At 43.8% G+C, this 26,403-nt stretch overlaps 1 protein-coding gene across 2 annotated transcripts in view; it reads right to left on the bottom strand.

The window, feature by feature from the left end:
* The window catches only part of LOC147021428 (dehydrogenase/reductase SDR family member 4-like), a 53,714-nt gene extending 32,234 nt beyond the window's left edge, over window positions 1-21,480 (bottom strand). For both annotated transcript variants that reach the window (XM_085891357.1, XM_085891356.1), the window contains exons 1-4: window positions 21,202-21,480; window positions 11,755-11,932; window positions 11,389-11,490; window positions 2,739-2,809 (exon numbers count right to left, since the gene is read on the bottom strand). In XM_085891357.1, the coding sequence (XP_085747483.1) occupies window positions 2,739-2,809; window positions 11,389-11,490; window positions 11,755-11,932; window positions 21,202-21,293 (443 nt within the window). In that variant the 5' untranslated portion in view covers window positions 21,294-21,480. The remainder of the gene's footprint in view (window positions 1-2,738; window positions 2,810-11,388; window positions 11,491-11,754; window positions 11,933-21,201) is intronic.
* Window positions 21,481-26,403: the final 4,923 nt, after the last annotated feature.

Consider the following 26,403-nt stretch of genomic DNA (forward strand, 5'->3'; position numbering starts at 1 on the left):
ATGGATCGAATGTACTTCAAATGCTCAAGAAATAAATTCTTTAAAAATCATCGTGTCTATTTACTTCTGTCATGTCTATGTAAGATGATATTTGTGTGGTTAACTATAATTTTTTTTATAGGCAGCTTCACAAGATTTATCCAGATAACCTGATTGCAAACAGGAGTGGTAATGATTGTACAGTTGCTGCATATCTGGATGTGTTGGTTAGAGTTGGACAGAATGGTTTTAGTACAAGTGCATATCATAAAGTTGATGATTTCAGTTTCCTGGTAGTCTTGGACACCTTTCCGTGTAGAAATGTACCAATCAAAATTGGGTACAATGTCTTTTCATCTCAGCAACTTAGATTTGCAAGAATTTGTTCAGTGAAGGATGATTTTGTGGAACGTGCTGAGAAGGATTTTTTCCATCATGTTAAACAGGATATTTGGCTGATTGTTTGATCAGGTCTTGTGAGAATGTCTTTAGACTTCATCGTCACCTTTTATTTAAGTTTTGTTGGTTTTCATGGAAACAAGTTAATATTGTATTGCATTTGATGCAATAATAATAATAAATTGTTTATTTTGGTGAGGAAATTCTATATGTAATTATTATTGCTTAAACATGTATATATATATATATATATATATATATATATATATATATATATATATATATATATATATATATATATATATATATATATATATATATATATCTGTATTAAATAAAGGAGGTTTTTATATAAATAAATAAAATAAATACATAAATAAATAATATTTATAAATTACATTATAAATATGCATAAAATAATTTGTTGGTGGTTGCTAAGATATGCAGTGCAACATGTTAAAATCGGTTGTTGGTGACAGTTTCAATATTTGAATAACAGCTGAGTCTGGTTAGATGGAGGTGCTTTGTCATGGACATGTCTACAATACAAAGTGTTTATCACTCAATATATTGTTATATAAAGTGGTGTATGATGAAATTTATTCATATATAGCAATACTTTAAATAAAAGTTACAATTAAATAAGTTTGAATAAGGATATTGCATTGTTGTGTTGACTGACTGTCTGGACATAACTTTGAGGTTGTGGGTCTGTTGATGTTGAGTAATCTACTGATGTGGATCGGTGACAGGGGTTGTGGATCCCCCGTTTGAAGAGGTTCTGGGCTGAAAGGATTGAAACCGCGATGAAAAAGGGTGCCCAGCAGATGATCCGGGCAGTTGGGAAATCAGTAAATTACTTATGTTAAGGTTATAACTTCAAATTAAAAAGCTTTTGAAAGTACGTGTGTGTGTGTGTGTGTGTGTGTGTGTGTGTGTGTGTGTGTGTGTGTGTGTGTGTGTGTGTGTGTGTGTGTGTGTGTTGTATATGTTATGTCTGGCTTCCTTCTTGGGTCTACGGTGCAGTAATTGATCTTCATTTTGGATATGCACATAGGCAGTGGGCATGTTTTTGCTTCAAGCATATTTTATTTTTGGGAATGATTGAGGAAACGGTCTGTTGCCCACAAACAAATTAAATACTATAACTATGTGGGCATTGAGCAAGGGCATTTAATGCAGAGGTTCCATGGGTCCTTGCTAATATTTCCAACTAATTTCTCTTAAACGACTCGACCAGCGCCCGTAATACTCACATCATTATAAAGGTCTGAGTCTGAAGAGTTCCATGAATCTCATGAGATTGTGAAAGAAAATATCCATCATTATTAACTTTTAACGATGTGTATATATGCATCAAGAAGAAGATAATTGGTTTTGGGTCGTTTATTGGTGCGATTAGGCTGCTCATGGTCACTTGAGAGGGACAATTCCATGGAGTTTCCTCATATCTTGTGGCATTGTGAGTTGGACAGGCAACCATAATGGGCTGTGATATGTAGGAGCCATGCTGTTGCTGTTTCGATAGTGGTTTCTCTGAAGTTGGTGATAGCATGATATGGGAGGGGAAAGAGAGAGTTAAATATTTTGCTGTTTTGATGAGGTCATGAAGAAATATGTAATGATTGATGTGGGAATGCCCTTTTGCTTTTGAGTGTGGGGGGGGGCAGAGTTGGGGTTGGGAGGAGAGTGTGGGAGAGCAAATATGTGACAGAGTTTGGGGGGTTGAAGCGTTGGGATGGTGCGGTTGGGGGGAGGTTAATGAGCTGTGATGGGTGGGGAGGTGGACGTTGAGGACTTGGGATTTGAGAGGGGGGTTGATGACTTTCGGTTTAGGGGGGAGGGGGAGGAGTTAAGGACTGGAAGTCACATTTTACATTGTGTAGATGTTCCATTGGTCCCTGCTGGTTAAATTTTATTTTTGTACACAGTGTCGAGGCTTGTGGAGGAGCTAGAACACAGAATGGATCAGGACGTAACAGAATGAAAAGAAACAGTAGAAAGGGGAGAGGGGTGGGGGAGGGGGAGGAGAGGGAGACTTGGAGGAATAAAGGGGGTAGGGAAGAATGAGGGCTAGGGAGGACACAGGTGGTGGATGAGATGGATACAGCCACAAACTCTCAATCACAGAACTGGAAGGAAATACTGCAAACTCGGAAAGAGGTGGAATTTTAACCATAAACCCTCAAACAAAAGCCAAGTTTTACCAAAACATTGTCATCCATTGCTTAAAAGCTTGACGAGCAAGATCTGAAGGGAGTTTGGCAATTTTATTGTTGCAACAATACAATTAAGTCAACCTTTCAACCTAAAATAAAAAAACAGACATGAAGAATGAACATTCAGAAAGCAAGACTCACCCTCGTTTCTTCATGTAGGGGACCGATTCCTTGATAATGAGAAATGTACACTTCACATTCAGATCAAGAATCTAAAAGAATGAAAAAATAAAATTCACTTCATTGAAATCAAGTCTTGTTAACCAAACATGACATTTTTCATACATTTAAAGCTATTTTGGCAACTTTGGCAAAGCTATGCTTAATGGACTGGAATCAATTGCTTTATGCTTTTAATCCTGAGTGTAATGAATGTCGTATCCACGCTGATTAACTCTGACACTGTACGAATGAACCGAAACTGGCTTTGAGACACTGCATTCAATATCACTGTTTACCATTCCACAAACTCACTCAAATCGATGGCAAACACACACGGGAAACAGATGGCTGAAACACGCTTTCTTACCCCTTAACGGATATTTTTTGGTGTGAAAAGCTCAGGGAAGAGGGTCAACAAGATGCTATCATAAACAGAACAAACCAAGCGAGTCAAAAGACAAAGAGGAGAATGGGAATGTGCCAAACTTATAAACAATGGACGAGAAATAGAAGCTCAAATCTTAATCCACTAGGTGCCACAGATCACACTTGTACAACAACACAATAATGCAGGCAGGACTTCCCCTTTCTCTGATGTGCAGGGTGGATGCAGGACTCAGTGGTGTCTGCTTTAGAGACCAGGAGGGAGATGACAGCCAGTAATGATGGTGTCCGATGGTGTCCAGAATAAGTTAAATAGCCACAAGCAGGTCCAGTGATGAGTAGACCTTCAACTTGGCCACATGGTCCCCTTTGTCCTTTTTAGACAGAGTAGAGGCCTCCTGGCCCTCAACAACACAGGGTGATCACAGCTTGGGTCTATTCCACATGAGCCTCTCTATTCTCTCCTGGTTGGACTCATTTCTCTCTTTCATGAGCCTTTACTGTTCTCCTGTCATGGACTCCCCAGTGGAAACTCAAGTCCAGACTCGCGTGCACACCAGACGACTCTCGTGCACCAGAGAATGATCGATATTTTATTTTCATCCACAGTCGAGGCTCGTGTAGTTGGAGACTGCTACACTTATTCCTCCTCTTCCTCATGGGCAGAATCTCCTCTCTTGGTTGTCACCTATGGCTGTGGCCCCAATAAAAATAAACATACATCTTTTCCTCTGGGATCCACAGCCCACTGCGCCACCATCAGGGCCGTATTTATGGCAGAGCCAGTGGAACACGTGCTCCAAGGCCTCCATAAAATGGCAGCCTCCATATTTTTGTGAAAATAAATGTTTTCTTTCAATAAATACCAACAATTTCCATCCAATTTTAAAAACGGTAGTAGTTGAAACAAAATCAGGAGTTTTGTCAAACTTTAATCTGGATAACTGGTAAATGTAAGCATACATACTTGTTCAACATATTTGCCATTTTTTTAGGTTTTAGAAATGTTTTTATGATGTAGAAGTAGTATATTTCTACATCTGTCTTTTGTTTCTACATCGCTGTCCTTTGTTTCATTTCAGCACATCATGAGTAATGACTCATGAGTCAGCAGCCTGACCATCACCGTGTGCATTTGAGTGGCGCAGCAAAAAGGAAGAAGGCTAAGGAAAAGGCAAATCGAGTAGCTGCTGTCATTACAAAGATGCTGAGAATTGATCAGTGGTACAAGGGATCATCCGCTTTAAGTTCTCAATAGCAGGCAGAATAATTTTATGAAAATGAAGCGGTGTCGAAACTGAAGATACGACCGCTGGCGATACTGAAGTCGATGTCGCTGAGGGAATGGGAAGGGATGATAACAAGGATTTGGAAATCACTGCTGCTGCTGATGCAGTCCCGGGATTGGCTGATGAGATTGGAATTCGGATTCTACACTGTCTTCTGGAACAACATTCTTGAGTGTTTAAAGATGACCATCTGTACATTGCAGGACCCAAAGCTCGACTTGAATACAGCAATTGCTATGTTGAAGTTTCTAAAGGAATTTGTTGCGTCTCGACATGACAGCTTTGACGCAGACGTAGAATCTGGTAAGGCAAGATCAGGCACTGATGATTTTCGGAAAGTCAAACATCGTCGTCGAAATGTGCGGCTCGTACCGCTGGAAGACGTGGACACACAGCAGCCACAGGCTGATCTCACGCAACCTGACATGTTCTACAACGACAGCTTTAAGCTGGTTATTGATCAGTTTCTCGCCACTCTTGATCAGCGAATTGCTGCATTCGATGATGCTTGTCAGAAATTCGTTTTTTTCACTCATCTAGTCAAAATGAGTGAACCAGACATTCAAGCTTCTGCCGATAATCCAGTCACCATACACTTTAATGACTTAGAGGATACCCTTGGCAACGAGCTCTTGCATTTTGCTGTCCTTGCTGAAGCTTTCAAGAACGAGCAGCCAAACAATCTGAGCAATGAGCGATTTGGACACGTTTCCAAACACCGATAGAGCGCTGCATATGTACCTAGTTCTCATGGTTACTAACTGCAGTGGGGAGCGGTCCTTTTAGAAGACGAAGCACATGAAAGATCAACTGAGAACATCGATGGGACAGGAAAGACTGCACTCACTAACACGCATGAGCATTGAGAGTGACTTCCTGTGCCAGCTGTCCTTTGATGAAATTGTGGATGACTTTGCCAGTCGTAAGATGTGTCAAGTCAATATGACAAAGTGAGCTTCCCCCTCAGCAGCAGCATGATCTTGTGTATCTGATGATTTTATAGACATAGTTCCACCTGATGTCTATTACATTATTTCCAAAAAATAGCTGTCGTACCTACTTTTGAAAATTTTGATGATGTTAAAAGTTATTTTTGAATTTTGATGAATAAAGAATACTTTTATTTATAAAAAATACTTTTGATTCCATTAAAAATATAACAGTAGTTTTTGTCACGTAAATTCACACAGTAAACAACAACATATATTACATGCAATATTACAGGGGGCCTCGACATACTTATGTGCTCCAGGGCCTCGACATACCTAAATATGGCCTGGCCACCATGGCTGGCACACACTGGCTGGAGAGGTCATAATTGGCCTTTTTGCACACGTGACATGTGCCTTTGTGATAGGAAGTTCACACCTAGCCCTGCCCACAAACAAGGTTTCGCATATACACGATTAATCTGTCTACCCTGTCTATAAATTACATACACTGCCTCCTCAGCATCATGTGTAACAAACGACTTACTCTGACAGATCCCTATTACATGGCAATCTAACCGACTCCAAACACATGAACCATACTACACTAACCCTAGCCGAGCTATGTATCCCCCCACCAACCCTTCCATGGAGCAATATATTCAATTTTCAGAGATTTATAACAATGAAAATAAATCTCATCTGAATGACACCTTGTGGGCAAATCCTTCGATATGGATTGATTTTCAAATGGTTGTAGGAAGGTGGGGGGGGGGGCGTGGGTGGGGGGTGGTGTTTGAGAAGCATTACCTTTTTATATAGATTGTTTTATTCCAAGGGAAAATAATATTTTAGTACCCATCACAAGTTGCCCTGAGGGCAAAAATAATTAACCAATGTCTGGAATGGTGTCACATGTACACCAGACGAGGTGAGGCAGGCACGTTGCCCATTCCACAAAGGTCATTAATGATCCAGGTGGATTTTTATCGACAATCCAACAATCACATGATCATTCATCATCTCACTTAGTTTCCAGAAGTTGAGAGTCCAAATCATTATCATTTCTGCCTTCAGTTAGATTTTAACAAACAACCTCTGGGATGCCTCTCCAATGTTTCTCCACCAAGTTTCAACTTCAAGCTAATATGGGAATATCAGGCGATTTGATTATTCTTCTTTCCTATGCAGCACTTGGCTGTGGGTTAGCATCAGTTCTTGCAGTGGTGCATCGGTGTCCCTGATGCAATGTCCCCTGTAGGTTATAACAGGAATTTGTAGTTTATTCATGGTGCTGTTGAGGGTGGGATCTTTAATGTCCATCAATTAATGCCTGCAGATGGGATGACTGGCATTATTAGCAACCCTAAATACAACCGAGCCTTATAGTTTTAAAATATCATATTGCAAATACAATAGTAAAATTTATGACAAATAAAAACAACTTTCCATCCTTTTTGGCAGAGGAACAGCTTTGCGGAATTCCATAGGGAAGTCAATTCTGCAACTTTGCACAAATTGATGTAATGGCTTCCACCTAAACTCAATCTTGCAGGCTGAGAGCAAAGTAGAAATGTGCAATAACGTTTAATAAATAAATAGATAAATAATACCAGTTCCCTTAAAAAGAACTAAATGCAGCAAGCCATCAGGCTCATCAAACCTGCGCAGTGGTTGCCAACCTATGGTTGTTTGTCTGTGCTCTAGAATTTTTCGCTTAACTGGAACAAATTGTTCAGGTGAGGTCGCAGCACCACATGGTGTCAGTCAGTATGCAAACACTCGGATGTTCTCTGAAACTACACACACAATTTCAATGAAACTTGACCACAGCCTTCATCACCCATGTTGTACTAAAATTTGTTTATGGCATTAATAGACAAATCAGGGCATGAGGGGATATTGACCCCCCCCCCCAAATAAATAAATAGGTATTTGGTTTCTCCTCTGAAACTACACGCACAATTTTGATGAAGCTAGACCACAACCTTCATCACCCGTGATGTAATAAAGTTTGTACACGGCATTTGAGAAATTATGGTCTCCGGGAATTACGGGGGGGGGGGGGGGTAGGTCTCAAAGTGGGTCCAGTTCTGAGCCCCAAAAATAGGTATTTTCTGTCGTCTGAAACTACACACACAATTTCAATGAAACGTGACCATAACCTTATCACCTGACGGACTAATGTGTGTTTACACCATTTGAAAAAAAATCAGGGTCTAAAGGAGCCACAGGGGTGGTCTTGAACCCCCAAAATAGGTATTTGCTTTCTTCTCAGAAACTACACACAGTTTCGATGAACCTTGACTACAACCTTCATCACCCGTGATGCTAAAACTAGCAGTCCTATTTTCCCCAAACTTTGTGTAACGTCCTCGGACCAAGGCCACATGATGCCTTGCCAATCCCATCAAAAAATTGCATCTGACGGAGGTCAATTTAGAGGTCAAAGGTCATTATGATTCCAGGATCGCTACTTTTGACTTCTTCTCAAAAACGTATTCACCCAATTTAAATGCAAGTTGGTACGAATTATCTCTGCAGGTTGCTTTCACAAGTTTGTTCAAACCATCAGCTAATTTAGTTATTTTGTGGGTCATCCACAAAGTATTTACATATTCTCCCCAAGAATATCATGGGTGATGAAGGTTATGGTTAAGTTTCATTAACATTGTGTGTGTGGTTTTGAGGAGAGCAATTATCTATTTTTGGGGGGCAACCCACCCACCCCCATCCCGCATTGGAATTTTCAGTCCCCAAGTTAAAGTTGCATACAGATAAACCACTCCATATAAAGGGAGCGGAGCTTCATGCTTCCCTTGATTGCTGCAGGAGTCTCTGTTTCGAACAACACCGCCATTGCATTCTTGTACAGCACAAAAACAGAACTCAAGCTCAGAGCTAATGAGCAAAAACTATCATAAGAAGCAAAAACTATGGCACTTAGGTGGAATCTGTTCTGAAAGCCATTAATTAGACGGATTGTCCGATGTATATTCCAAGTTTCAGCTCGTCTCAATGAATAGCCCTTGAGATAAGAGCGCCACTACATTTTGGGCGGACGGATGGACAGACTGACAGACACCAACGTGAATTTCGAGGTTTTTTTTTTTTTTTTTTTTTTTTTTTTGTATACCTTGGTCGAGGCTCGTATGAGAGCGAACACACAACTCACACCAAGGAGGCATGAGACAAGAGGGGCGGGAGTGGAAGGGACAAAACAGTGGGGAACAGACACATTAGGTGAACTGTGGAAGGGAGAGGGATGGGGATGGGACGTGGAACATGGCGAAGAGAAGATGGACATTTCAGGGACTTTCAGGAAGGAAAGCAGGAGAAATGAAGGAAGTGGGCTTGGGTGGATTATCGGGGGTAGAAAAGATCGAGGATTTGGATGGGGGAAGATAAGAGGTGGTGGTGAACAGCTGTTTTGAAAGCCTGGAGGGAAGAATGGGAAAGAATAGAGTGAGGAAGTTTATTCCAAAGGCGGGAAAAAAGAGGAATGAAAGAGTGAAGATGAGCAGTGATTCGTGATTTTGGTAGTTTTACCAGAAGGGGGTTGTTGGCGGACCTTGAGCGCCCTGTGGAAATGTGGTGGGGACAAATCGCAGAGAGAGCAGGGGGGGCAAGGCTGGAGAGGAGTCGGTACAAGACAGAAAGACCACCGACCAACCTGCAGTGATTGAGTGAGAGGCCCAAAGACTCAGCTTCATTGCGGGAGATGCCGATGATCTTAAATGCCCTGGTTTCGACAGCGTGAAGCCGAGAAAGGTGGGAGGCAGGAGCACCAGCCCAGAGGGGAGAGCAGTACTCCATCAGGCTACGGACAAAAGCTTTGTAAGTGGTCAGGAGCTCAAGAGGGCCGAGGAAGGACTTAGCACGACGGAGGATTCCCAGTCGGCGACTGTCTTTTGAGGCGAGGTTGGAAATGTGACTTTCCCAGGAAAGGTCATGGCAGATAGTGAGACCGCGAAACTTGAAAGAAAAGACTTCTTCCAGAGGATTGTTGAGAAAGTGGATGGGGGGTTTTGTAAACGGTCCTTTCGAAGAGACATAGTGAGAGTGTGAGATTTGTCTGGATTGAAAGACATGTTCCATGTGTTGGACCAGTTTGTGATTTTATCCAGATCTGCAGTGAGCGAAGAAGCTGCTGCTTGCCAGTCTGAGGGATGACAGATGGTACGGCAGAGGGTGGAGTCGTCGGCAAAGAGAAATAGAGGATTTTCCAGAGAGTCCGAGAGATCATTGATGAAAACCAGAAAAAGAACAGGGCCCAGAACGCTACCTTGAGGAACTCCAGCCTGCACAGGAAGAGGGGATGAAAGAACTCCATTTAGGGCCACACGTTGACTGCGACAGGAGAGGAAGTCTGCGAGCCATGAGTGGAGATGGCCTTGAATACCATGGGAAGAGAGTTTGGTGAGTAGGGCAGGGTGCCAGACTGTGTCAAAAGCACGTGATATATCCAGGGATACGGCTCGGATTTCATGTCTGGCATTGAGGACCTCCATCCATTGATGGGAGAGCAGAAGCAGCATATCCAGGGTAGAGTGACCTGGTCTGAAACCAAATTGATGATTGGAAATCAAGCCATTGGAGAAGAGGAAGGATTTCATGTCTGAAGAGATGATGGATTCCATCACCTTGCTGATGATTGGGAGAAGACTGATTGGTCTGTAGTTACAGGGATCTGTTTTTGCACCTTTTTTATGCAGGGCAGTGATGTTAGCAGATTTCCAAGCAGATGGCAGATGACCTTGGGCAAATGAGAGGGTGAATAGAACAGAGAGGTTGAGCAAGAGCAGAAGAGCAGGCTTTGAGGACACGTGGGCTGATGCCGTGCGGACCGGTTGCAGAATCTGACTCGAGGTTTGAAAGCAAGCTCTCCACCTTGTCAGGAGAAAAGGATACAGAGTCCAGGGATAGTTGGGTGCGACTGGGTAAAGTGGGTAGAGATAGAGATGGGTTTAGGACACAAGATTTAACTGCAAACACCGAGTTTAGACATTCAGCTTTATCACGTGTGGAATCAGCAGTGCGGCCATTTGAGGTAAGGGATGGGATGGGGGGGGAACACACACCAGAAACAGATTTGATTAAACGCCACCAGGATTTTGAGGAGGGAGAGAGGTTTGAGAGTTCAGACTTGAGATGAGAAAGATGTTGTTTTCTGGCTCTCCTGAGGGTAGATACACACTTGTTCCGAGCTTTGTGGAAAGAACTGAGATTGCCCTCAGTTGGGTTTGCTTTCCATGAGGCAAAGGCAAGTTGTTTCAGGACAACTGCCTCGCCACAAGCTTCAGTAAACCAAGGGTGGGAGGAAGGGTAAGACAACTGAACACGAGAGGGGATAAATCTGTGCATGAGGGAGAGCAAGTTTCTTTGAAAGAATTCCCAGGATGAGTTGATGTTTGAGAAAGTAGTGATAGGAGACCAGTCTGTAAGTTTGATGGCTGCTCGGAGACCCTGCCAGTCGGCTTGAGTGAAATGCCAGACTCGACGGCGGTGAGGTGGTTCTCTGATAACAGCCAGAGAGATGTCCACTTTGACAAGGACGTGGTCAGAAGAACCGATTGGAGTGAAGGAAGAGCAGCAGTTTTCGTTAAAAACTCAAGAATGCCGAAATGAATGTTGCTGAAATTTGGAAAATATTACCTCGACAAACAAAGAATTTATTTCTAAAATTTGCAGCCAATTTTGTCCAGTGGAAGCCGAGAAACGAGTTTTCAGTCCACATGTTAAAGTTGCATACAGAGAAACCGTCCCATGGAAAGGGAGGGGAGCTTTGTGCGCCCCCCCCCTTGATTCTCATATCTGGATCTGGATCCTGATCTTCATCATAATCGAATCAATTTGTCGTTGTCACACACCCAACTTGTCCACCAAGTTTCATCCCAATCTGCCCCCAACTTTTTGCGATATCCTGCATACAAACAAAGGACAAACACAAAGACAGGGGTGAAAACATAACCTCCTTCCACCTTCTGTGGCGGAGGTAATCAATAAACAGACTCAGATGATGAATACCTTGTCCCACACGTCTTCTTTTGATTCCAGAATGTTTCCGATAAAAGGATTAACGGCTGCATTGCAGACCAATATATCAATCCCTCCAAACATTCGTTGTGTCTGTAAAACAAAAAAGGAAAAGATGTCGAGATGAAGAACGTGATAGATGTTAAACAATAGACCTTAGCCTTGCCTACTGCGTCATTATACGAGTTGGTAAGACCTTCATTTATGAAGATTTATTGTGCCTTTAAATAAATACAAAAATTAAAACCATAAAAAGGGACAAACCTTGCAGGGCAAAATCTACCTAATAAAAAGCAGATGCCTATACAATGGTTTATACTCTGCAAGAAACAACAACCCTGTGACTGACATCCCAACCTTCTCAAGTAGTTGTGCTCGGTCCTCTTCTCGCCCAGCGTGGCACACGGTTCCCGCCACGTTCAAGCCTTGGGACTGCAATGTCTGCACTGCACGGTTGACATTGCTCTCCTTTCGGCTGCTGACCATTACACTTGCCCCATCGAAAGCGAGCCGTCGTGCTACACTACAGCCAATGCTGTAGTGTGGAGGAAATGTTGAAAATAAATAAAAGGAAAACTGTCAACATAACGACAAGAAGCATTGTCGAGTATATTCAATGTGAACACATCCCTCACTCCACAAATCTCAACAACTGTTGAATCTCTTGTAGGATTACAAGCCTCAGCTTAGCCTGGTGTTGCCTTAATGATAAAGGTGGTTGGCTTTAGGTCTTAGGGTCTTGAATTTGAACCCCTGTTGAGCCGTTACATAACACCAGGAAGGTTGACTCAGCCTGTCATATTCCGAGGTCAGCAAAATGAATACCAGCTTACTGAAACAGGGGACACTACATCAGCCTCACAGCCATGCTCCCAGAAATTATGTAACCAACAGCCAAAGGCTGCAAACAAAATATATATCGGCATATGTGTGTATGTATGTATGTACGTATGTGTATACAGGGTGTCCCAAAAAAATGTACTCACATTTTAGCTCCTCATAACTCATTGAATTTTTCATTTATTTTCAGATCAAATTGACCCTAATAATAGCAGAAGTACGACTAGGTTTTGAAGAAAGAAAATTTATCATAAAGTGCTACTGGAAGCACAAAAACATCATGGAAGAGCAAAGACAATTTAGAAGACATTTTCACAAAGATCCACCAACGCGACGCACCATTGCTCGCATCAGAGATAAGTTTGAAACAGATGGAACTGTGCATGACATCAATAAGGAGCGTTCAGGAAGACCACGGTAATCAACCACCCCCGCAAAGGAAAATCAATTGCTGGAAACCCTCCACCGATCCCCACGGAAATCTGTAGGACAAATGGCTCGTGAGACAGGAATCCCAAAATCAAGTGCCCATCGCATTTTGAAGCGAATTAATTGGAAAAGTTACATTCCAAAATTAATCCACGCTCTAAATGAAGACGATCCTGACCGGGGAGCTGAATTTTGTGAGTGGTACCTCGGCAAATGCGAAGAAGATGCAGCATTTCCATCCAAAATTGTTTGGAGCGATGAGGCCAGCTTCAAGTTAAATGGCTCAATTAACCGACACAATTGCACCTACTGGGCTCCTGAAAATCCGCATGTTACTATGGAACACCATTTAAACTTACCAGGGGTTACTGTGTGGTGTGGGATATCAGCATTGGGCATCCTAGGGCCATTGTTTTTTGACCAAACTGTCACTGGGGATATTTACTTAAACTTGCTGCAGGAATCCGCCGGTCCACGTGTCGAAGAGATATTTGGTGACGAAGAGATTTACTTTCAGCAAGATGGAGCACCTCCCCACTACCACCGTGATGTAAGGGCCGATCTTGAAGCAACTTTTCCGAACAGATGGATTGGGCGAAGAGGTAGTCTTGAATTCCCTGTGCGTTTCCCAGACCTCACTCCAATGGACTTCTTTTTATGGGGGTATCTCAGAGATAAGGTTTACGGCTCAAAAGCAGCAACAGTCAATAAGCTGAAAGAGGAAATTGAAAGACAGTGTCTTTCGGTTCCCAATGAAATGATTCGTAACGCTGTTGAATCCATTGGTCCGGGTTATAGGCTGTGTTTGGAACGTGATGGTCGTCAGTTTTAACTTTCGTAAACATGCATTTATCCATCAATCTTGTTTCTAAGTCAATAAACAACGCATTTATTATCATTTAAAGAGTGAGTACTGTTATGATGATGATATGCTAGGTGGTCATATTTGAGCCATAGTTGAATAATCAATAGATAGTGAATAGTTGTATATTAATCAGCTGTCAGGATTCAAACCTTGCTTTAAGATGTTGCTTTAAATGTTGCATGTTGCCCTAACTGTTCCTTTGGACAGCCTTTATCACTCTCCTGTTTTTATGTCTTTGGGAGAACTGTGTATGCTGATATCCCACACATTCCTGTTCTTAGTCATCACCAGAGTTTCGCCTTTGCTATCAGCAGGTGCCAGTGTAGAGGTGTAGGAGGCTTAGAAAGTTATTAGTTTGCAAGATGAACTGTTGGGTTGCGAATCTGAGGATTGACTGATTCAACTTCCCTGAGGGCCCCTAGGGAGGGGGGAAAGAAGCCCACTGCCACATTAATTTATTTATTTATTTATCCCTTAGCACACACTTATAGTTCACACCCAGTTCTGCTTTTGTGTGATTATATATACAACTGTTTTGAAGTAAGAATCTCAATGTGGTCCGGGGGCACCTGACTGAAGGGCCTTTGGGCCGCATTCCGCATGCGTAGTGCCATCTTCTGAAATAAATCGTATCATTCGAGAACCCTCATTCGACTCTGTCATCACTCGGCCGGATGAAGAGTCATAACAAGTACATTTTTTTGGGACACCCTGTATACATATATATATATATATATATATATATATATATATATATATATATATATATATATATATATATATATATATTTATATACATATATATACATACATATATATATACATATATACATACATATATACATATATACATACATATATATATATATATATATATATATATATACATATATACATACATATATACATATATACATATATATATATATATGCATATATATATGTATACAGGGTGTCCCAAAAAAATGTACTTGTTATGACTCTTCACCCGGCCGAGTGATGACAGAGTCGAATGAGGGTTCTCGAATGATACGATTTATTTCAGAAGATGGCACTACGCATGCGGAATGCGGCCCAAAGGCCCTTCAGTCAGGTGCCCCCGGACCACATTGAGATTCTTACTTCAAAACAGTTGTATATATAATCACACAAAAGCAGAACTGGGTGTGGACTATAAGTGTGTGCTAAGGGATAAAGAAATAAATAAATTAATGTGGCAGTGGGCTTCTTTCCCCCCTCCCTAGGGGCCCTCAGGGAAGTTGAATCAGTCAATCCTCAGATTCGCAACCCAACAGTTCATCTTGCAAACTAATAACTTTCTAAGCCTCCTACACCTCTACACTGGCACCTGCTGATAGCAAAGGCGAAACTCTGGTGATGACTAAGAACAGGAATGTGTGGGATATCAGCATACACAGTTCTACCAAGGACATAAAAACAGGAGAGTGATGTGTATATATATATATATATATATATATATATATATATATATATATATATATATATATATATATATATATATATATATATATATATATATATATATATTGTTGCAGTTCTGGGAACCGCATCCCTCCAAAGTAATAGCAACCATCATACAGCGGTCCCGAGACAGTTATTCCATTAATATACGTTCAGATAGTCCCTCCCCTTTTGTCTAGCGGGAAAACAGGACAGTGCTTTGTGTGGTGCTCATAGCTAGGTCTGTTTACACCACTCTAACTTCATTTCGATGCTTCTTTTCTGCTTATTCCTGAGGTAAATCTGAATTTGGGTCCTCACGGAGGCCAACACGTGCAGCATGGGCCATGGCCGGGGGAGGGGAAGAAGAAAGCCACGACAACACCACACGAGAATCGACAGCCCAGCTGCGAGGATACAGCGATACTCTCGAAAGAACCTCTGCCGCAAGCTCGAGATGATCGTCTGATGTTTCCAATGAACTGGGATGAGATTGCTGGTTGCATTGAAAAGGCATACGAATGAGTCTCCCTTAAAGAGGCTGCACGGATGTTGTTTTTCACAACACAGAAGCAAACGACCCAATATCGGCGAGAGCGTGGCTGGCAGCTTGGTGCCAATAACTACATCGTCAGAGGCCGAGAATAGAAAAACAACAACCACGCCACGTTGTACAGGACACACGTGTGCAAGATATGGGTGGTGCGTTCTTTTCAACCCATTTCTGGATTTAATTATATCGCCATCCTCTTTTCCCTCCATTTCTCCATCTGAAACTTACGAGGTCCATCTAAAAAGTAATGGGAATGAGCCTCCTGTGTGCTCCACTTACACAACTTGAACGAAGGGGTTGCGTCACAGTCTTTCGCAACATTCCAGCAATATATATGATTGGTGATGGTTGATGCGCTCATTGTGTGATTTTTTACAGGTCGTGCTTTACACGTTGTCTCGTCTGAGTCATCGCGCTTTGAGTCGTAAGCAGAGAGCCAATCTGAAGTATCTTGCCAAGTTTGGCAAAACACCTTCCGAATCCTTCGCAATGCTGCAGCAAGTCTACGGGGAAGAAACGATGTCACGTACACGTGCATTTGAATGGCACAAGAGGTTCAAAGAGGGAAGGGAGGAGGTTGAAGATGATCCACTGTCTGGAAGACCTTCAACGAGCAGAACGGCAGACAACATTGAGCGTGTGAAGCAGATGGTGCGCGCAGATCGTCGACTCACGGTGCGGATGATTACTGAGGAACTTTCTATCAACAAGGACACTGTCTGGAGCATCATCACTGAAAAATATCAAAATGCGCAAGGTGTGCGCAAAGATGGTCCCCAGGTTGTTGTCCGAGGACCAGAAACAGCAAAGAGTCACTGTCTGTCAAGACATTATCGAGCGCCTCGAGGACGATCCAGACCTGCTCAGGAGAGTCATTACTGGTGATGAATCGTGGATATTCAAATACGATCCTGAGACCAAACGGCAGAGTCGTCCGTGGAAAAGTCTGGCATCACCAAGATCAAAGAAAGCAAGGATGTCGAAGTCGAAGGTCAAGGTGATGCTCATCGCGCTTTTTGACATCAAGGGCATCGTCCACTTCGAGTTTCCACCACAGGGTCAAACAGTGAATCAATACGTGTTCAAGGAGATCCTCCGGCGCCTCATGAGATCAGTCCGGATCAAGAGGAGGTATCTGTGGGAGAATAACGCCTGGGTGCTCCACCATGACAACACCCCTGCTCACAGTGCCCTGAGCATCCAACAGTTTCTGGTGGAGAGGAACGTGCCAACTCTGAAGCAACCCCCGTATTCACCAGACTTGGCCCCTTGTGATTTTTTCCTATTCCCCAAGCTCAAGGGGGTGATTAAGGGGACCCGATTTCCTGATGTGGAGGCCATCAAAAGGGCTGTGACGACGGAGCTCTGGAGGATTCCAGAAGAAACCTGCCGGGGGTGCATCAAAGCATGGAAGAAGTGTGTGAGACTGGAAGGAAACTATTTTGAAGGGGACAAGCTGTGATTTCCATATATTTTTTGAATAACATTTCTGTGAAGTCAGTCCCATTACTTTTTAAAGCCTGGTGTTGGCTTAGTGGTTAGGGTGGCGGCTTGGGATCCCAGGGTCCTGAGTTCAAGCCCCGTTGGCTGCTGAATTAACACCAGGGGGTTGACTCAGCCTGTCATCCATCTGAGGTCGGCAAAGTGAGTACCAGTGTACTGGTCCCGGTGTATGCCCCGGTTCGAATAGGTATACCATATCCCTGTGTGTCGTAAGAGGCGACCAGGGTTGGCATCAGGAAGGGCATCCGGCCATAAAACATTGCCTCAAGAAAAAGCCTAACCCCTGCACAGCAGGGAAAAATGGCTGTAAAAACGGTCATTTTAGTCCCGTTACTTTTTAGACGGACCTCATTTTCCTGTATTCTTTTTCATTCCAAACCTCCATCTAATTATTATATCCAATCGTTCCCCTCAATTCCTGACACAGATCGGGGTTGGCCCCATGCACACGATAGCAGAATCGGGAGAACGCGAGCGCTGACCACGTGGGCCATGGCGGATCCGCGCGTACTGTATGAAACATGCTCGATGGCAGGCGGACCCATGCTTACCTCCTGACACCTTATTATCATTCAGAGCAGGGCACGGATGGCACACAACACCGCCAAACACAATAGCAGATACGGGTGAACACGCACATGGGCACGTTTTCCATGGCGGGTCCGCACATACTGTACAGAACGTGCTCGATGGTGGGCAAACCCGTTCACAGCCGTGATACCTTATCATCGCACAGAACAGGGCACGAATGGCACACATCTTGTTCTCGTCTGTGCATGGGTTTACCCTAACATCTTACCGTCTGTGCATGGGTTTACTCTAACACCTTACCATCGGTCCTCGCTGGCGGCAGTGGGTGTTCCCTACGGACGGCGGACGTCTCACGTCTCCTCACCTCTCCGCCCAGCGAAGCCGCGATCAGGCAGAGGCGTGCTGTGCAGTTCGGATCGCTCGGGCCGCATGGCACATTGCGGAGCAGGCATTGATCAGCGCTAATCGGGGGTGCCCGGGCGGGCATGTGGGACTGATACGACCCTCAACCAGTCGCCGGGGCACGGTCCGGGAGATCAGTGCAAAGCAATTCATGTCCCGGAGTTCGGTGCGGGGCGATTCATTTCATGGGGCTCGGAGTGAGGCGATTCCGCAGCTTGGAGTTATTTTGCCGGAAGTGGAGTGGAGCCACTTCCGGCCATCACAGCCAGGCCACGCAGTGGTCCGGGCCTAATTGGAGTGGCTGATTCAGGTGACGACACATCGCTTGGGGGTAAAGCCTCGACCCTGCACCCCAGGGTCTATAAAGGACCGGTGGCGAGGCCGTCCATAGTTCTGGTTTTGGTGTCTTGGCCATCGCTGCTGTCGGCTTGTCCTGTTCTCTGCCCGGCCTGGGATCGATCACTCCACCCGTCTGCTAACTCCGCCTTCTTCACCCACTCGCTGTTGACGCCGCCTTCGACTCCCACCGTTCTGTTGTCATTACCTGCGACTCCGCCTCCCGCCCTTCTCAGTCCACACATCGCTGACTCCACCCACCCACCTGGTCCTGCCTACCACTCCACCCACTCGCTCTCGACTCCGCTTTCTCCACCCATTCGGCTCCCGACTCTGCCTTCTCCACCCAAGTCCCTCCCTTCACGCCCGACAGTCGTGTCTCATTCTCTGGACAGACGCTAGGTGCACAAAGTGCCACGAAGTAAGAGACGGCGCGCCAACTGTCAGGGAGGTATCACCCAGCGGAGCATCCCCCAAAACGTATTGGTGGCGCGATCGGGCAATCGTGCAAGGTATTGAGAGACCGTTAGCCTCATCTACTCTCCTCCTTTTTCTCTTCATTAACTCCTCTTCATCGGGTTGTGTGTGTGTGTGTGTGTGTGTGTGTGTGTGTGTGTGTGTGTGTGTGTGTGTGTGTGTGTGTGTGTGTGTGTGTGTGTCCTGGCGCCTGTCCTCATTTAAGTTATGATTGTGCAATAATTATATCGGGATCACTCTGCTCTGTGTCTGCTTTTGTAAGTTGCTTGTATATTGCCGCACCTCTCACATTTCTTCCTATCCCTGCATTAACACAACAATAAAACTATTCACTCTGCCACATATCTTTCCTCGCCTGCTTATAAATAAATTATTATTAGAAATGTTCCCAGCTCGTTTTTGTATGTTCTTTCATTGATGGTCATGAAATGGTCCGAATCCTAGTTTAGCCAGGACTTTATTCCCAACGATCCGTTCCTTTTAGCCAGTCCTTTGGCAGTGTCACTCGGCTGCATCCAATCCAGTAAAGTGATCCAGTCTGGTAAAGTGATCCGGTTCAGACAAGGCATACCGAGGGCGTGTTCCCCGGTAATTAAATCACGTGATTAATTAGGTAACCCGGTTAACCCATAGATGGGAGGACCCTAGGTCACGCGGTTTATTTATTGGCGTTCACAGTCGGTTAGCGACCCGCCACATCACGGAATTATCCATGCGGGATGGCCTGCAATTCCGGGGAGTCTGGTGGGAACTCGAGATTGCTCCCCCCCTCCCCTCCCCCCTTTGGTGGTCTTCAAACCCGATACACATTTAAACCCGATAAACACCATTTATTTTTCATTAGCGATTTGCAGGAAATGGGAAATTTTCAGTTACAACATTATGTCTCTCAACCCACGAAATGGTGTTTTGTTAGACATGAGAGCCAATTTATTCGATTTCTCCAAAAATGCAGTTACAACATTATGTCTCTCAACCCGTGACATGAGAATCCCAATGCTGCACACCCTTCAGCTGCCGGACCGGTTTCATCACTTATTGGCGAATCATCAGCGAGAGCGTAGACGGCAATGCATATCAATGAGGCTCCCAAGCATGTACCACGTGCAAACCTCAAAAACAGTCAATAATTAAAGAAAGACCCACCCATGTCGGCGATTCTTGAATGTCGGTGATATTTGTTTACACCTTGTGAGACACCGTGGTATCTTTGACATAAGCAACCAAATTCTGGTTGGTGGGACAAACAGCCCCATAGCATGTTCATTAATACAATGCCTGCAAAACATCAGGATGACAACCACAACGAGACAGCTCAAAGGTGAGTGCATGACCTTTGGGCTATTCTGCCAACCGTCAGATGTGGATAGAAATCCAGTGGTACCATCTGCATTTATAATATGGATGTGAAAGATCAGACTCTCTCAAAAATAGGCGAATGTATGCTGTTGCCTTTGCCAAATTACCTGCTTGGACAGCTTTAAAAAGTTCAACGTGGAATTGGAAGAGGATATGACAAAGGCTTGTTGGGCCAAATATCCATTTCATATTAATTACAGATTCTGATCTGTTTCAGAGTTGATTCTGTCAACGCAGTTTTGTGGCAAAGGTTATACTGAGTCGTTTGTTATTGCCTTCCAAGAAGTAGTTAGGGAAGGAATTTGTAATTTGTTCAGGGTGCCGGCGATAGGTCATCTACTCTTCACAAAGCACACCGTGGGATCTTCAACGTCCACCAACAAAGACTGGTTGATGGGACGCCAGTTTAACGTCCATCCGAGGGATGGCGCACACACACATTGATGAATCACCCTGGCTGTAAAACACCAGGATGACAGTTAAAAGCTAGGTCAGGATTCAAACAGAGGCAAGATAGCTTATAGGCGAGTGCATATACCTCGAGGCCAGTGATTAGCAACCAGAGGTAAATTTACCCCCGGGGGTAAAAACTTACATGTCAGGGGGTAAATATATCATACCTGAAATTTAAGTTATGACGATTTTTATTTTTTTTTGCAATTAAAGACAAAATCAATAAAACTGTTGCCGTTGTGATGAGATGGACAACACATAATACATTATAACATACAGACTCTGACATTGTATACAATAATAAAGTTGTTCCATCTTCTCTTTTTTGTGCCTCTATGCCGGCTGTGCATTTTTTTGCATGGGGGTAAGGGGGTAAATGGGGAAATACATCAAGCCGAGGGGGTAAATGACAGAGGAAGGGTTGAGAATCACTGCTCTCGGCCATCCTGCCACCCTCAACTGCAGAAGTGATACCCAAGTACGAGTCCTGATTACCTTTGAAGTTTCAGTGCTGCCATGTGTTCACTCGCACAGTGACACAAATTAAAAGTGGAAGAAAACTTTATTATTTTAAAAGCTTTATGAAAAGCCTTACCCTTCAGTGGAACCCGTCACGACAGCAACTTTTCCGGCCAAGATTCCTGAAGAAATGGCAGTGGAAAGGGCAGAACGTCCGGACAGCAACATTGTGTGATCCTGAAATGCCCCGTAGAGTTCCAGCACACGGAGTCCTTTGTCACACCATGTGTCATTCACAGCTCAATCTCTGCCCCTTCCCGGAAGTTTGTCTTCACCAATCGCAGACCCGGGGTGTGTTCTATTACCAAGCGACTTCCTCTCGTTTGCCAAGCCAGCCGTTCCCTATCAACCGTTTTGGTGGGGTGCTTGCTTGAGTGTTGAAGTTACTGTTGAGAGGGAACACACACACACCCCCTTGAGCCGTGATTGGTCAAGGATCTGAATCCCTCTGATGCAATATTTTCCACTCCAAGTGAAATGAAGCCACAAACAAAGTACATACAAAACTGGAACAGCACTCGAAGAGCACACACTCTACCCTCTGCCAGGCTGAACGAAACAGTTTACATTTCGTATCCCACTGAGAGGCTGGATCTGGATTTGGACCTGAACCAAAAATCAAATCGGTTTGTTATTGCCACCTCCCCAGCTCCTCCACCAAGTTTTGTAGGAACTCTTCCTCAACTTCTAGAGATATGCTATATATCGATTTTGGTCCCATCTCTTATTGGTGAAGAATCACTTTTAAAATTCTCCGATATGGATCCATCACCAGATATTCACCAAAATCGAATCAATTCCTCCTTGTGACATACCCAACGTGTCCACAAGCTTTTGTCTGAATCCATCCACAACTTTTTTGAGATATCCGGTTAAAAATCGTTTTTAGCCACATCTCTCAATGGTCCTCCTCCTCCTCCTCCTCCTCCTTCGAATGCAGCACATAAGGCTGTGGATAGCATCATTGACTGAGAGCCCAGCTGTGCCGCTGATGCATTGCCCCTATCACCAGTGCACCGGTACTCATTTCATCGACCTCAGAAGGATGACAGGCTGAGTCAACTGCCATCGGATGTTAATTGTCTTTCGTTATCTGAGTTCGTTTTTGGCTGAGTCAACTGCCATCAGATGTTAATTCTCTATCTCAAGAGTAGTGAATTCTTGCAGAAAATTTTCTGAAAGACTCACTTGGCTGTGCCTGGATGGGTTTGAGGGTTGTGGAGTTGCGGCTGACACCTGAATCCTGTCCAGGTTCCTCCTGATGGCTCCATCTTTGATCTTTACTTCTTCGGGTTCCTTCTTGTTCTTCCGTTTCATGATGTTTGAACCATATCCTGATGCTGCATGGAATGTGCTTCCCTGCTGACGGACCTCTTGTCGCTTGTACCTGTTGATGCATTTAAGCTTTGGGAGCAACTGCTGAAATCTATCTGTCTGGGTTCTTCCCGAAATCTTTCTTCTTTGCTGCTTTGACATTTCTTTCTAATTTTTAGATCCTCGTGGAGGATCTCTAAGTCTTACTCACGTTGTTGTTCTTCATCTTCTTCTTGTGGACTTTTTGGTTTCACATCCTACAGTTTTCATCGAAACTTCCTGAAACTTGGCACATATATGTAAAAATACCCTGCGCAGACAGTAACCATCTCCGATTTTGAAAATTCCTCCTAGAAAAAAAGTTATGACGTCGAAATATCTCCGCTAATGGAAATCGCTGAAAAAATTATCTCCGAAACTAGGCAAGCTTTTTGAATTCTGTTTGCGGGAATCGAACAGGACATTAGCAGAGATGAATTACCGCACATATGATGCATCACTATGACGTCATATTCATTTTATGACGTCATCATTAAGAGGACGAGGATCTTAGCTCATTTGAGCTTGTTGTTTTCATAATTGCCTTTATTCATCACCTTTGTTGCTTTTTCTTCTCTTTCATCTATTTTACTCTTTATTCCTCTCATCGTATAGTTCAGACATCAGATCGATCAGTTTTGGTGGCGCCCCACAAAGACCAAGAATCCTCCAGAGGGCATCCCGATTCACTGAATCGAATGTTTTGCGGTGCTTAACATTGGCTGCAAGCATCCCCTGCTGAAACTCAAACCTGCATTTGGTGAGGACCCAAAGAGCAAGAATATATTCAATCGTTGACCTCTTTGGAGTAAAGACAGATTGCTCTGAGTGCTGGTGCTCAAGCAGGATTTTCTTAGTTATATTTGTGTTTTTTGTGTATGTTGCGGAAGGAAGTTTTTTATGGTAGCTGGAGTGCAAATCCTTCCACCAACCTCCTAGAAAGAAGTACCCAACTGCAGAAGGACGCCCGCAAACACAGATGGGGAGAAGATAAGGATGCCCGTTGGCTCCTAAGGAGCTCCTCCGACTTTTGACAGGTTTTCCTTTTAATCCTGCTGGGTGTCCATATCCATACACCCTCCTCACCAAGAAATCTGGTGGGGGAGACTGTTTAGTTGCTGACAATCCGACCATGAAACAGGTTAGTACATGTTTACATGGTACCTGCAACAAGTCACAGATCTAATCTGGCCTGACCTGACAATATCAATACTCCCTCACACAATATCTCATGACTCATTCGGTTTAAAGTTGCATTTATAAATTAAGTGCGATTATAATCACAAATACTTTTTGGAGGAAGTAAATTAATTTCACACGACGAGGTGAATAACCAATAGACTTTTCCACCATGAACCCCAACCAAATTCCATGCAACCTCGACCACAGCACAGAAGGATACACAAGGGTCAAGGAGCAACAATTTGGCTGTTTTCACACAATATACTAAGAAAAGCTGTGTGTGTGTGTGTGTGTGTGTGTGTGTGTGTGTGTGTGTGTGTGTGTGTGTGTGTGTGTGTCGATTGGTATGTGGGTTTCAGAATGTTGAATGGAGTCCTCCCAGGGTGGGCTCAAAGTATCCACCTTCATTTCAGTAAGGGGTCACTATTCACAGACCAAGCTGTGAAGTTTTCTGTTTTCAGAAAACTTACCCTTTTTGGTGAGGTGCAACATTTAGTGAGGTGTTGCTCTCCCCACCTCCCCCCTAACTTCCCCCCACCCTCTCGGCCTCCCCTTCCCCCTCTCACTGTACACCTGCCTCCCCTCTCTCTCTCCCTCCCTCTTTCTCCCCCCCCCACTTTATTGAAGCGACTGGTTGTATTTGCTAGTTTATATAATATCTGAAAAATATTTAAAAAAAATTATTTTTATTGCTCTTGCTTTTGTTTTGTGTTTAGGGTGTTTATTTTTTTTTGGGGGGGGGAGAGGGAATAGGCACAAGCCCCACAACAGTATCTTTATTTTATCACTTGCTCTTTATGGCACAACAGTACTTTTCCTTATTTCAGCTTTTCCAAAGCCTCATCTAAATTTACATCCAGGTCAATCTGAATGTGAATGAATTTGAGTGCACCAAACCTTTAACCTCACATGTGAGGAGTCATGCAGGTGTAACCTGCGTTTTGAGCAGTGCTTGCTAGGATAGACAAAATAGGCAAAGCAAATGACATGTTCAGCAAGACACCACCATAAGCTTTTTTCAGAAAGAAGAACCCTCCTTGGACCATAGCGCCCTCTACTGCTTATGATGATGAACATCAACATTACATCCACTGCCAAACTGTATTGCAGAAGACACCGAGTTCGACAGCCAATAATCACTTCGTATCCACCTAAAGCAGGTAGGCAAATGGCAACTGCCTCTCTCTGCTGTCTGATAAATGGAGCATGTTCTAAAATCTTGGAAAATGTCAGTCTCATCCTGTTGCTCCAGAATGATTATCAAATGAACACACCTATCTATTTCCATAGTCATCCACTGGAAGAGGTTCCCTCTCTTGAACTTCCAGGCCTCACCATCAGCCATGACCTTTCATCAACCAACCACATATCAAAGCTGGCCTCCAATGTCTGCCATTGACTGTGCACCTTTCATCGATCCAAATCATTCTTTGGAAAATCCGAACTACTGACAATCTGAGGCATATGTTTGTCACTCAATGAATAACTGCTCTGGACCATTTTCTTGAATCCAGAGGTGAGGAAGTACAGTTCAAACATCTGTTTAAAAGCCTTCCGTACACTCTCTTCTATGAGGGTGAGATTGAGCAGGGTTGCAGTCTACATGTTGTCTGGACTCTGGAACCGAGGAATCTGGACCGAGGCCATCTGAAACCTTCAAAAGCAGCTTTGGCACAATGCTCTACTTGCGAAACATCAGGATGACTGGGAATCAAAGCCAGAAGAGACAGTTCAAAGCTGAGTACACTACCTGTGACCAAACCTCTGAGGCTCATATGGTACTTAAATATTAACCTTTCAAAGATCGTTACAGCTACGGATTATACCCAGAAGTTGCTCCAAAACTCCACAAGGTTGGCCAGAAAATGCTGAGTTTTCTTTTCCTTGAGGTTTTCAAGTAAGTCGTGATTGTCCGCACACATCATACATTGTCTATCAAGATAATCTTGTGGCTAAAAACTGTTTTGTGTAATTTTGAACATGGTAAGTAAAGGTCCTCCAATCAATCGACAGGACAAAATACAGTTAATTTCGTGCCATATATTCTGCTTCAAAACAATGTCTTTGCTGTGTTTGTAGAATACGAGACCTCAGACAAGGTGGCATGCAGACCAGAGGGAGTAAATATAACGTGGCAGGCCTGAGACAAGGACACACACCATTTGTAATTCATCAAAATAAAGACCAATTACTGCAACGTCATCCCAAGAACAAAGCCAGACATAATGTGCACCCACGCGCACGCACAGACACACACACACACACACACACACACACACACACACACACACACACACACACACACACACACACACACACACACTGGTAAGAATTTATGAAAGCCATTTTGTATGAAGTTATAACTTTAACTTAGAAGCAATTTTATGACTTCCCAACTGCCAGGATCATCAGCTGTGCACCGTTTTTCATCGAGGTTTAAATCCTTTCAGCACAGAACCTCTCCAAACGGCAGATCCACAACTCTGGTCACCTCAAACATCCTCAAAGTTGTGTCCAGACTCTCAGTCAACACAGCAATACAATATCCTTATTTAAACTGATTTAATTACAACCAGGGTTATCCAGCGTTGCCCAGGTTGGGGATACTGAGTAGTGGGAGAAACAGGAGAGTCGGCAGGGCTGAGAATGGCGCAGGCAGATTGGGGGCAGGAGAGACAGAGCATCAGTGGGTCTTCTTCTTCTTGCGTATGGCAGCTTGGCTGCCAGGTAGCTACCACTTTGT

The sequence above is a fragment of the Eptatretus burgeri genome, chromosome 8, assembly GCF_056783735.1.
Source record: "Eptatretus burgeri isolate ZD-2024b chromosome 8, Ebu_testis_v1, whole genome shotgun sequence".
NCBI lineage: Eukaryota > Metazoa > Chordata > Myxini > Myxiniformes > Myxinidae > Eptatretus > Eptatretus burgeri.